General features: G+C 41.6%; 1 protein-coding gene across 2 annotated transcripts in view; it reads left to right on the top strand.

The window, feature by feature from the left end:
• The window catches only part of SH3BGR (SH3 domain binding glutamate rich protein), a 61,885-nt gene that overhangs the window by 2,662 nt on the left and 45,574 nt on the right, over positions 1-13,649 (top strand). For both annotated transcript variants that reach the window (XM_008986711.5, XM_035283156.3), the window contains exon 2: positions 7,084-7,269. In XM_008986711.5, coding sequence (XP_008984959.3) covers positions 7,084-7,269 — 186 coding nt within the window. The remainder of the gene's footprint in view (positions 1-7,083; positions 7,270-13,649) is intronic.

Raw genomic sequence — 13,649 nt, forward strand, 5'->3', positions numbered from 1 at the left:
TCCAGAAGGCCACAGTGGGGCAAGGGGACAAAGAGAGAGAGGACAGTCCCTGCTGTCTCCAAGATGCACAGCCCCTGGAACCGATCTTTAAGGACAGACCCTCCTGGTGGCTCTTGGGTTTCTCAGTCCTTTCTCCATATTGATTGACAGTGTCAATATCATGGGAAAAATATTACGCTTGAATTAGATCAGTCTGAGTCTTGGACAATTCATTAATTTATTGGAGCGTCAGCATTGTTATAAAATAGCCATCCAAATACTGTACTGGATGGCCTGTGTGACAATGTATGGGGGTGGTGGTGTGCTGTGTGGTGCCAGACAGTGCAGGTTTTCAGCTTATGGCACAAAATGCTTTTCCATACATCATCTTTTCAGTTCCCACCAAAACCCATGCGGAAGGCATTGTTACATTCGGTTTGCAGACAAGGAAACTGGAGATCAGAGCCCTTGCTCAGACGGCAGCCTTCTAAGCTCAGACAGAAACACAGGTTGTCTCTGGCTCAAACCCAGCATGCTTTATACTACAGTACGCTGATCTTAGTTGGAAAGTCTCCTAACTGTACAAGACAATAAATGAGAGGTGCCAAGTGAGTGGCATTAAGAGGCACTGCTGTCACATTACTCCGAAACAGTCTTGTAGCTAACAGTGTCTGGGTGACTTTAGGACAGAGAACAATACTTTATTATAAGTAAATGTAATAGGATAGGGAAACAGAGCTCTCTGACTCTTTGCTGAGGTCCCAAAGGCTCCAAACAATGACACACACCCCAGGTACCCCCAGATCCTATAGAGCCACTACCCAGGACAGACAGTGCAGCCTGGGGGCCAGCATGGGCCATGGCACCCTGGAGGGTGGCGAAGGGGCAAAAGGGGAGAGATGAAGAGTAGGAGTGTGTCCATGATGAGAACTGATGGGATGCTGTGCACGTGCCTCCCTCTGGGCCATAAATGGAAGGACTCTTCCGAGAGCTGATGCTGTGTTCCTGGGGGTCAACTCAGCAGGTGCTGTGAGGAGCTGTACTTTGCAGACTCAGAGGGGCTCCTTGATCAGGGACCTCCCAAGGGGGAGACTTTGGAGGAGAGGGGCCCCATGCTAAAGTCAGGGCATTGAGGTTCAGCAAGATGAGGTGCTGACCAGGTGAGCTCATATGCTCACTCCCCAATTCCTGCCTCTGGCCTTGATCCTAAAACGCTTTTCTGGAGACTCCCAGTTCAGGCAGAACTCAAGTGCCCTGAATAGCCTGATGAGCGATGCACTGGGCCCTGTTTAAATGACTGGTGTTTGGGGGATTACAGGGGTAAATGGTTTTCATTTTTCCTCTTCCTTTTCTCTTTTTTTGGGGATGAGGGCTGAGAAACAGCACTTAACAGAATGCCACGCATCCAACAGTCCACAGTGGACCTGGATGCAATTGCTTGTCTTGTGAGGCCTAATCACCAGCATGGTCTTCGCCTCCCATTGTCTTCATCTCTTTTTGCCTTTCTAATAGAAGAAACGTAAGTCAAGACTTTTGGAAATGTTTTTCATCGATTCCAAAATTGTGGAATACCATGTAACCCTTTTCTCATCCCACGTCAAGTCCAGAGTATGGTTGATAGAATGGAAATAATGTTGGTGAGGTGGCATGGACCTGGGCCACCTGCCTCCCAGGCTGATTTGGGCTCCCAAGAGCATATCTTAGAAGGCTTTGGAGAAAGAGCAGATGGGGGTTTGGACTGAATAAAGGAGTTGCCTTCTGAATAGCTAATTGAAACTGCCTAAAATGAAGGCATCTCTACCCTTCGAAACAGCAAAGTGATCTCTGAAAAGATCTAAGGGAATAAGTGCTTTATAAAATGGCAAGAATAGTTATGGACAGGTTGGAAAAGATGTATAGAGAATGTGATTAATTAAAATGATGATTTAGTCCAACAACCTGTCATCAGGTCTGATGGGATTTTGTAATACTGAAAATTCAGCCGTGAAGCTGTGGAGTTTGGAGCAGTTTCCATGTGGAGACCAGGTAGCCACAGCACAGCTGTGGGAGGAGGCACCTTGGCAGGGAGCAGGCCCCTCTTCCTTTTGTTCTCATAGGCAAGACCCTGGGGAATTGCTAGAGTCCATATGTGCCAGAAGTTTAAGAAAAATTCCACCATTCCACACCTTTCTGTGTATCTATATTTATTTGTCCATGCTTGCCCCAAACTGAAATATATTTGTTGGCCTGAGTCTTACAGATTCAGTATGTGTTGTATTGTAGCAAACAGAGCCTTTAATTTATTGATCTAATGTTTTTAGTTCCATTATGTTTTTTTATATTCATGGTATAAGTGTTAATTAAAATTAAATGTGTGATTACCATTTATATAAGTTTATATGTGATTTGTATGCTTATTTACATAACAGTTTATAGTAGAGATTGACTATGTTTTGTTTTAAAAATTAACATGTAGTAAATATAAAATTTAAAAAATTAAAAGTTACTTGATATTAATTTATATGTCTACTGTATATACCATATATAATCAAATCACTATCAAGATCAAATTATATATAAATCTTATATAACATATATGGTATATTATATAAATTATATAAAAATCTTATATAGTTATATAAATCATATGTAAGATTATTATATATTATTTGTATATTGTTACACAAATATATATTATATATAATATAGTAATATATAAATCTTGTATATAAGATTATTATATATTATATAGTTGTATATATAAATATATATAAGATCATTATGATGTGTAAATTTTTTAATATATAAGATTTTATATAGTTATATATAAATATATATGAGATTATATATTATATAGTTATATATACATATTATATATGATTATTATATATAATGCAGTTATAGGTATAAATCTTATATATGATTCTTATATGTGGTGTAGTTATCAATATAAATCTTGTTATGTATAAGATTATTATATATTATATAGTTATGGATATAAATCTTATATATAAGGCTATCATATATTATACAGTTATAGATATAACACTTATGTATAAGATTGTTATATATATAATTACATAATTTGGTCTTGGAGGTCATTTGGTTTCAGGGCTTAAATACCCAGATTTGTCTTACCTTTCCTTATATGATGAAACACCCACCTGGGCATGGTGGCTCCCACCTGTAATCTCAGCACTTTAGGAAGCTGAGGCAGGCAGATCACTTAAGCCCCAGCCTGGGCAATATAGTGAAACTCCGTCTCTAACAAAAAATACCCAAAATTAACCAGACATGGTGGTGTATGTCTGTAGTCCCAGCTACCTGGGAGGCAGAGGTGGGCGGATCACTTGACCCTGGCGAGGTTGAGGCTGTAGTGAGCCAAGATCCTGCCACTGCACTCCAGCCTGGGCAACAGAGGGAGACCCTGTCTCAAAAAAAAACCCCCCAAAAAACACACAAAAAAACCCCACACAAAAATACATCCTAACACCCTATACATGAGTCATTACATTTGGCAAAAGTGAATGAAATAGATATTTTGGTTTACACATTTCTAAGAAGGGACTTGAGTTTAGCTGAAAGAGGGTTTACATCCAGATGATACTAGATTTGGGACAGGCATGTGCCTTTTACAGCATTTGTTTGAAATCCTCAAAGTGTACTCCTTATAAACAAGGCACCTGAAAATGACAAGGGGCCCTTGTGCTCTGTAAAACATCTTTAATGAGTTGTTTTCATATGAGATAATATTCTATTCAGAAGACTTTAAAAAAATTCAGGTATTAGATATTTTCATGTCAAAGAAAATATTTAAAATTTTATTATTTTTATTTACTAATTATTTTAATTTTTGTTTACATTTTTGAGACAGAGTCTTGCTCTGTTGCCAGGCTGGAGTGCAGTGGCATGATCTCAGCTCACTGCAACCTTCGCCTCCCGGGTTCAAGCGATTCTCCTGCCTCAGCTTCCCGAGTACCTGGGATTATAGGCATGTGCACCATGCCCAGCTAATTTTTGTATTTTAGTAGAGATGGGGTTTCACCATGTTGGCCAGGCTCGTCTCGAATTCCTGACCTCAGATGATTCACCCGCCTCAGCCTCCCAAAGCGTTAGGATTACAGGTGTGAGCCACTGCCTCTGGCCTAAATATTACTGTTATTTTTGAGATGGAGTCTCACTCTGTCACCCAGGCTGGAGTGCGGTGGCATGATCTAGGCTCACTGCAACCTTCACCTCCCAGGTTCAAGTGATTCCCCGCCTCAGCCTCCCGAGTTCAAGAGATTCTCCTGCCTCAGCCTCCCGAGTAGCTGGGATTATAGGCCCGTGCCACCACGCCTGGCTCATTTTTATATTTTTAGCAGAGGCAGGGTTTCACCATGTTGACCAGGCTAGTCTCAAACTCCTCAGATGATCTGTCCACCTCAGCCTCCCAAAGTTCTGGGATTACAGGCCTGAGCCACCGCACCTGGCCAAGCTTTAATCTTACTCTTAATAAATGGCCATACTTTTGCCTCATCATCCTGAGTGTATTCTATATCTGTATTGTGCCAATTAGTTCTGAACATGTTTTTTCCACCCAAACAAGCAGTGTAGGGTTCAAATATCCAGATTTGTCTTACCTTTCTTAAAGGGCTTAAATATCCAGATTTGTCTCACCTTCATGTGGTGGCTTCATTCACATGAAAGACTTGGCACAATGTCCTGTGCAATGTAGAGAGTCAATAAATAACTGTTGATTATTTGATTGATTATCCTTCCTTTATTTTCCTTCCTTCCCTTCCTTTCCCTCCTCTCCTCTTGTCTCCTCTCATTCCTCCCTCTCTCCCTCCCTTCCCCCTCCCTCCCTCCCTCCCTCCCTCCCTCCCTCCCTCCCTCCCTCCTTCCCTCCTTCCCTCCTTCCCTCCTTCCTTCCTTCCTTCCTTCCTTCCTTCCTTCCTTCCTTTCTTCTTCCTTCCTTCCTTTTTTTTTTTCTATTTTTCTTTTTCTTTCTGACTTGCTCTATTGCCAAGGCTGGAGTGCAGTGGTATGATCACAGCTCATTGCAGCCTCCACCTCCCAGGCTCAAGTGATTCTCCTAACTCAGCCTCTTGAGTAGTTGGGCTACAGGCATGCACCACCACTCCCGTCTAAGTTTTAAATTTTTTGTAGAGGCCCCATCTCTACAAAAATTTGTTTGCCAGACTAGTCTTGAACTTCTGGGCTCAAGTGATTCTTTCACTTTCAGCTTCCCAAAGTGCTGGGATTACAGGTGTGAGCCACGTACCTGGCCTGATTATGCTTTCTTAAGTTTCTCCCTGTGGTTATTAAAATGGGGTCCACAGAGTCTGCTTATTATAAACTTGTTTGCCAGTGTTTATGAAAGATGGCATCACACGTTTTCAGGAGTGAATTCTTTGAAGAGAGAAAATTGTAATTGTTTATGAGGAAAAGGTTCTAAGCTTGAGGGATGGCCACGTTGGTAAGAAATGGCTACTGGCAGATAACGGTCATTACCCCTTACATGGTCATTACACCTTACGCAGGTAGAGAAAGGACGTTCAACCATGTTACCTTATGTGGCTCCATGTGGCTGCACTGGACTCTCAGGAGCCAGGTGTGAGTAGGAAAGGAGAAACCTGTGGGAGAAAAGGGCTGTTTCACTGTGTGGCTCTTTTACGTGCTGGGAGAAACGTCCCCCAGCTTTTTCTAGCCCCTGCTTGTGCCCTTACCCTCCAGTCATCTCTGTGTGAGCTTTCTAATCTCCTGTAATATTTCTAAAGCTACTTTTAGCTCAATGTCACTAAGACTCTTATTTTTATAACCGAATGAAATGTATTTTAGTGTGGGTATATTTGATGTTTGAATTTCATAGTAGATTATCTTTTTTTCTCTTCTTTTTAAAACAAAATTTTCATTTTATTTTTAAGAGACAGAATCCTGCTTTGTCACCCAAGCTGGAGTGCAGTGGCATGGTCAGCACCCTGTAACCTCACACTCCTGGGCTCAAGCAATCCTGCCTCAGCCTCCTTTTTTCTCTTCTTTCTCTTTTCCCAATCACATATCTTCCTAATTCATATTTATTTTTTGGCCATTGAAGCTTTGTGAAAAATTAAAAGTATTTTGAAGACTGCAAATAAAAGATGCGAGAGTTTCTCTATTCCAATCAGGTCATGTTCAAAGACAACATTATAACTCATTTAGTTTTGTAGATCTTAATTGGCTTTTGTGATTCTAGAATCTGGCAGCAGTCCAGACCAAAAAATGGTTTACAGAGCTCTGCTCCACCACACGCGCAGGTTATATTTATAGCCAGAGAAGAGGAAATGACATTCAGAACAGAGAAGTGAGATACAGGAGCTGGGTAGGGTTATAACTCAGTATTTACCTTATGTGAAGGTGATTGAACAGTTGGCTGCCTGTTATTGGCTGAAGTCTGTCTGCTGTCATTGACTGGAACTCAGCTCTGGCTACAGAGGCAAATTTCTAGTTAGGTTTTTAGTTTGTTTATGTGTTAAGCTTGGTTGCAGTTCATTACCTAGGACTCCTGTGGAATCTTCTAAAGCCCAAATTTAGTTTTAACAGTTGATTATACATTCATTTATTTATTTATATACATATTTTTGAGATGGAATCTCACTTTGTCGCCCAGGCTGGAGTGCAGTGGCACAATCTTGGCTCACTGCAACCTCCACCTCCCGGACTCAAGAGATTCTTTTGCCTCAGCCTCTCAAGTAGCTAGGACTACAGGCGTGTGCCACCACGCTTGGCTAATTTTATACTGTTTTTGTACTTTTAGTAGAGACAAGGTTTCACTGTGTTGGCCAGGCTGGTGTCTAACCCCTGAGCTCAAGTGGTCCGCCTGCCTTGGCCTCCCAAACTGCTGTGATTACAAGTGTGAGCCTTGGCACCCATCCTGATTATATAGTAAGTTAAACATTGATGATACTAAAATTTTAGAATTTAAATAGTCATTTTGTTGATCCTTTATAACAAAGAGGTGTGATTCTATTATTTTCCTTGTTTGAATACTTAACAAAATTATTTGTGTTGTATAGTATAACTAGAAGAAGGATTGAATTTCTGTAAATGTAAGCAAAGTGTTTTTCATAAACAGCCTAATAATATTTCTCTACTCTGGACCAGATTAGGAAGAAACAGCAAGAAGTAGTGGGTTTTTTGGAAGCGAATAAAATCGACTTTAAGGAATTAGATATTGCTGGAGATGAAGACAATAGGAAGTGGATGAGAGAGAATGTTCCTGGAGAGAAAAAACCTCAGAATGGGATTCCTCTGCCTCCCCAGATCTTCAATGAGGAGCAGTACTGCGGGGTGAGTGTGTGGTTCTTTTAAAAATCCTGCTGTGTGTGTGTTTATTAGAAATTGTCTAAAGCAGATTAATTTTGAGTCAGGATTTGAAATTGTTCACAACTGTCAGGTCATGATCTATTTCTGCCATCCATTAGCTAATCCATTATGAATAATCAATATTTAAGATTTAGAAAAGGACAGAAACAATATCATGATGATTCAGAAGTTTTAGGGATTATTTCGGGTTCGTTCTTTTATTTTGAAGAATTGAGGTCACGTGTTCAAACAAAATATACATTTAGTGAGAAATTGTGTTCAGTCTTGCAGTGTGTGCACACAGGCATCTGTACAGGAGCAGCCTTTTTCTCCTGGGCTCAAGCAATCCTCTTACCTCAGACTCCGAAGTAGCTGGGACTGCAGGAGTGCAGTACTGTGCCCAGCTAATTTTTAAACCTTTGTAGTGATAGGGTCTCCCTATGTTTCCTAGGCTGCTCTGGAACTCCTGGCCTTAAGCGATCTTCCTGCCTTGGCCTCCCAAAGTGCTGGGACTATAGTTGTGAGCCACCGAGCCCAGCAAGTTTCCACTTTTAGAAAATTGATTTGCAGAAATAAAGTCTTACTATAGACACAAGATATATTTATGTAACTTTATGTAATCAGTTTGAAAACTGTTGGTTATAACAATTTTGTTTTATACATTTGATAGTTCATTTCACCATAAAATCACTTTTTCCTAGAGTTTATACATCATACTTCATAAATCAAGTTGCTGGAAAGAAACATTTTTGAAAAAGGACTTTAGAAGATGAGAACTGAAAATTAACGTAGAGGTCATCTAAGCCATCTAGGTTATTTCGCAGATGAGGAAACCAGAACTGTGTGAAGCAGAGGGAATGTCTCAGTGCCATGCTGCTTCAGACTGCTGGGGCCAGGTGTAGGAATCTTAGCTAACCTCTTCTCTTGCTGCACAGAACTGCTGGTTCTTTAGTTCTTTAGGTTACATTTTCTTTTCTTTTTTCTTTTTTTTGACATGGAGTCTGGCTCTCTCACCCAGGCTGGAGTGCAGTGGCATGATCTTGGCTCACTGCAACCTCTGCCTCCTGGGTTCAAGCGATTTCCCTGCCTCAGCCTCCCAAGTAGCTGGGATTATAGGTGCCTGCCACGACAGGTAGCTGATTTTTGCATTTTTAGTAGAGGCAGGGTTTTGCCATGTTATCCAGTCTGGTCTTGAACTCCTGACTTAAGGCGATCCGCCCACCTTGGCCTCCCAAAGTGCTGGGATTACAGGCGTGAGCCACTGTGCCCAGCCAGGTTATGTTTTCTTTATTGTTTACTGCCACTGCCTGTTTTATAAATAAAGTTTTATTGGAGCATGTCCACACTCATTCATTTACCTATTAGTCTGTGGCTAATTTTGCACCATGGCAGATTTGAGTAGATACAGCAGAGACCATGTGACCCACAAAGCCGGAAAGATTTACTGTCTGCTTGTTTCCAGAAAAGTTTACAGACCTCTCATTTGAAGGATGAATTGTGTAGTTGTTGGGGGCTTGTATTAGCTTCCTAGGGCTGCTGTAACAAACTGCCACACACTTGGTGGCTGAAAAACAACAGAAATTTTATTCTCTCACAGTTTTGGAGACTGGAAGTTTGAAATCAAGATGTGGGTACAGGTTGGTTTCTTCTGGAGGCTCTGAGGGAGAATCTGTTCCATGCTTCTTTCCTAGCTTCTAAAGCTTGCCAACAGTTCTTGGCACTCCTTGGCTTATAGAAGTATCTCTGATCTCTGCCCCCGTTCTCACATGGAGTATGTCTCTCTGTGTTCATATGGCCTTCTCATAGGACAGCAGTCATGGGAATAGGGCCCGCTCTAATCTGGTATGGCTTTGCAAAGATCCTATTTCCAAGTAAGGTAGCTTTCTTTCTTTTTTTTTGGAGACGGAGTTTCTTTCTTGTTGCCCAGGCTGGAGTGCAGCAATACAATCTCGGCTCACTGCAACCTCCACCTCCTGGGTTTAAGTGATTCTTCTGCCTCAGCCTTGTTAGTAGCTGGAATTACAGGAGTGTGCCACCGTGCCTGGCTAATTTTTGTATTTTTAGTAGAGACAGGGTTTCACTATGTTGGCTAGGCTGGTCTCGAACTCCTGACCTCAGGTGATCCGCCTGCCTTAGCCTCTCAAAGTGCTGGGATTACAGCTGTGAGCCACTACGCCTGGCCCAAATAAGGTCACTTTCTGGGGTTCCAGGCTGACATGATTTATGGGGGACACTGTTCAACCCCGTACAGGGCTATACAAACTTATGTGGCTGTGTTAGCATTCTTCAGAGGTGTAGTCCAAAGTCCTGGGGATGTGGAAGTGTTTTCAAACAATGTTAATGTGGTAGCATATATTAAGGTGAACATGTGGTCCGGTTCAAATTCCTTCCCACCCCTCACTCCTGTCCTACCCACACCTTCCCCACCTTCCTTTACCTGACCCACATTTCTAAACATTGTGGCTCTTGTTGGATGACGAAAGGAATAATATTTTTTTAGGGGGGATGGTGGTGGTGAGGAATTTATTTCTTATAAAATCATTTATATTATATAATTGAGAAATTAATATATAGACCCATTCAGAAAATTTAAGGTGATTCAAAATGGTCTCCAGTGAAAATTATTTCCCTCCGTTTCTATTTGTTATTTATTTACTTAAGAGAGAGTGTTTTGCTCTGTTGCCCAGGCTGGAGTGCTGTAGTACAATCGTTGTACCAGAGCGAGCATAGACAGGCAACACCAAGACAAAAGGATGCCAAATTGCAGCGTCTTTGTTGCCGGCGACCACGGAGGACTTGTGTCTCTCTAACCCATGGCCCCGAAAGGAGGGTGTCAAGACCTTTTATGCCCGTAAACCACCTCCTGGGCAGGGGTGGGGATGAGGTGTTTTGGACATTCCAGGGCCAGTGGACTTTGGACATTCTGCAAACCACCTCCTGGGCGGGGGTGAGCGTGAGGGGCTTCAGACATTCCGAGGGCCAGGGGACTTTGGACATTCTGCAAACCACCTCCTGGGCGGGGGTGAGGGTGAGGGGCTTCAGACATTCCGAGGGCCAGGGGACTTTGGACATTCTAAGTGTTACTTAAACGGTTCACAGAAGTCAAGTTAAGCGTTAGTTTACACATTACCTGGGTAGGGTGGAAATTATAGACCTTAGTTACTTATTACAAGTCGCAGGGGCCAAGATGGCGTGGGTTTGGACTGCTTGCCTGTTACATCAGGGTTAGAGAGCAGTTTCAACAGAAAGCCGAGGTATGGTTGAGGTATGGAGGTTTATGGGGCTTTTACCATATCACACACTCATGCCTGGCTAATATTTATCTCACTATGTTACCCAGGCTGGTCTCAAACTCCTGGCCTTAGGCAAATTCCTGGCCTCAAAGTATTGGGATTACAGGCATTAGCCACTGTATCTAGTGCTTCCTCTGATTTCTGACCCCTGTCATTCTAGCTACCTTCCCCTGAGCCGGGCTGGCCCTGTGGTCCAGTGATCTGGGATGCCGCACAGGACCCCAGGCGCAGGAGAGCTCTGTACTGGATTTAATGTTCTCCCATTTCTGTCTTGAAATTCTCAACAACTTTTGAAGGAAGGGCTTCATGTTTTCATTTTGCACTGGCTCTTTTGAATTCTGTAGCTGATCCTACTCTGAGGTAGTACATTTTGTGTTTGGTTTTCCAGAAATTTTCTATGTAGATTTACAACTGAGTGTCATTTAAAAAATCGGAGTGTATTATATACAAGTTTATTCTGTTTACCTAATAACCGCATCTCAGAGTTCACAGTGTAGCTGCTGCACATGCTTGTTTTACTTATTTTAATTTTATGATAGGGTTTTGCTGTGTCACCCAGGCAGGAGTGCAGTGGCTCAATCATAGCTCACTGCAGCATCAAACTCCTGGGCTCAAGCAAAGCGATCCTCTTGTCTCAGCCTCCTCTGTAGCTGGGACTACAGGTGTGTACCACCACAACTAGCTAATGCTTCTTGTTTTTTGTAGAGATAGGGTCTCACTATATTTCCCAGACTGGTCTCACACTCCTAGCTTTAAGTGATGCAGCCACCTTGCCTCCCAAAGTGTTGGGATTATAGGTGTGAGCTGCTGTGCCTGGCTGCCACATATTTTAATGGCTGCAAAATGTTCCATTGTGTTTAACGTAATTTTTTGGCAGGGTCCTCTAATAAAGAACATTCAGGTTGTTTTCAGCCTCTCCCCATTACAAACAATGCTGTGGGAATCATCTTTATATATAACAGATGTTTGTATCCTGTATGAGTGTGTATACGTATGCAGGATAAATTCCTGGAAGGCATCTGAGTTAAAGTACATATGCATCTCACATTTTCATCAATACTGGCAAATGGCCCCTGTTGCAGTTGTACCAGTTTATGCATTTCCATCAGCTGCGTTTGAGAGTGGCTGGTTCCCTGGGACTTTGACGACACTGTGTATTGCATGCTTTTGGAACTTTAGATGAAACATGAATTCTCATTGCTTCTACTTGGATTTCTTTCTTTATGGGTAACTTGAACATCTTTTAAAACTATGTTTATAAGTTATCTGTGCTTTTTCTATGATTTACTTGTACATATTTTTTGCCATTTTCCCATTGGGTTATGGGTAATGTTTATTGGTTTCATAAGCATATGAAAGAAAGTAAGTAGCCCTTTGACCATATTGATTACTTCATTCTCACACTGCTAATAAAGACATACCCAGGACTGGGTAATTTATAAAGGAAAGAGGTTTAATTGACTCACAATTCAGCATGGCTGGGGAGGCCTCAGGAGACCTACAATCATGGTGGAAAGGGAAGCAGGCATGCCTTTCTTCACATGACTGCAGGAGAGAGAAGTGCATAGTGAAGACAGGGAAAAGTCCCTTATAAAACCATCAGATCTTGTGAGAACTCATTATCATGAGAACAGCATGAGGGAACCACCCTCATAATTCAGTTACCTCCCACTGGGTCCCTCTCATGTCATGGATTATGGGAACTACAATTCAAGATGAGATTTGGGTGTGGACACAGCCAAATCATATTACCATAGATGTTGCAAATATTTCCTCCAATTTCTTACTTGTCTTTTGACTTTCAAAGGGGATTTTTTTTTTTTGCATTGCAGAACGTAAAATTTTTTTGGGGTAGGCAAGTTTATTAGTCTCTTCTTGTTGTGATTCCTGAATTCTGATTCTTCTTTAGAAAAGCTTTCTGTGCTCAGAAATTATAAGAAGAATCATCTCATGTTTTTTCTAGTACTTTTCCAGGGAATGTAAGATTTTAAAAGTCTTGGTTTGCTTATTTTAATCCTTTTAAATTTAAATGAGTTACAGTAGACACAATATTGATGTAGTTTTCCACCTATGTTAACTCCTATGATAAAAGTACTACAGTTATTTTCTGCTATAAAAATAAGATCTCAGAGTCATCTCTTATCCCAGGTTGTTGTGCTCTAGTAATTTTTCTTCATTTTAATTGTGAAGGAAAAAGAAAAGATTTTCCAAATGACTGCTGTTTTTAAGATGTATTTTCCTATAACAAATATGGATCTAATGAAATAAATATACAAATTATTTCATGCTTAACTGTTTTTAATTCTTTTCAGTTCTACCTTCAGAGAGGTATTTGTAGTTTACTTTGCAAGACAGCTTTGCTTAATTTGCTTTTCTGTGATCTAGGGACACACCTAAAAAAGTACATTCATGAGGAAGAGCGCTTTGTTTCCAGAAAGTGGTAAACCCATGATTATTTTTATTGTGTGCTCAGATTTTAAAAGGAGACTCAAAAGTTCGGAAGGATATGTAGGCTTAAAATAATGTCAGTCTGGATAGTCAGTGTCTCTTTCTACGCGATTAAAATGTCTATAACTGTTATTTAAATGGTCTCCCTGGCTTCTGAAGATTCTTGAATGATCAACCATATGCCATGCCTGATGATGGCAGTAGGTGGAAAAAAAACCCAGAGGCAAGCAGTACATTTCAGTGGGCAGCGAGGGGACTGGACATCAAGGGGTGTCCTCAGTGCCTGCCTGCCCCTGCCAGTTTGAACTTCTGCTACTCTATGCAGAGCAAATGAAGATATTATCTCAAGAGCCAGGGCAGACAACTGCTAGATTGAGAAAGGAGACACCACACTGGAAACCAGGCACAGTTGAGGCCAGGCTTCCTGCCTAGCAGAAGAATGTGAACTGGAAAGAGCAGACACATCTGTTGATGACAGGTTGGCATATGTGCATTTCAGCCCAGGTAAGGGCCGGGATGCCTGCCTGGGACCAAGATAGCCTGGGCCTGACTGAGCACAACCTAAGAGGAACTGGATTGTTCAGCACAAGAGATGCCCATTTAGCAGAGGGATGAGTGTCTCCA

The sequence above is a fragment of the Callithrix jacchus genome, chromosome 21, assembly GCF_049354715.1.
Source record: "Callithrix jacchus isolate 240 chromosome 21, calJac240_pri, whole genome shotgun sequence".
NCBI lineage: Eukaryota > Metazoa > Chordata > Mammalia > Primates > Cebidae > Callithrix > Callithrix jacchus.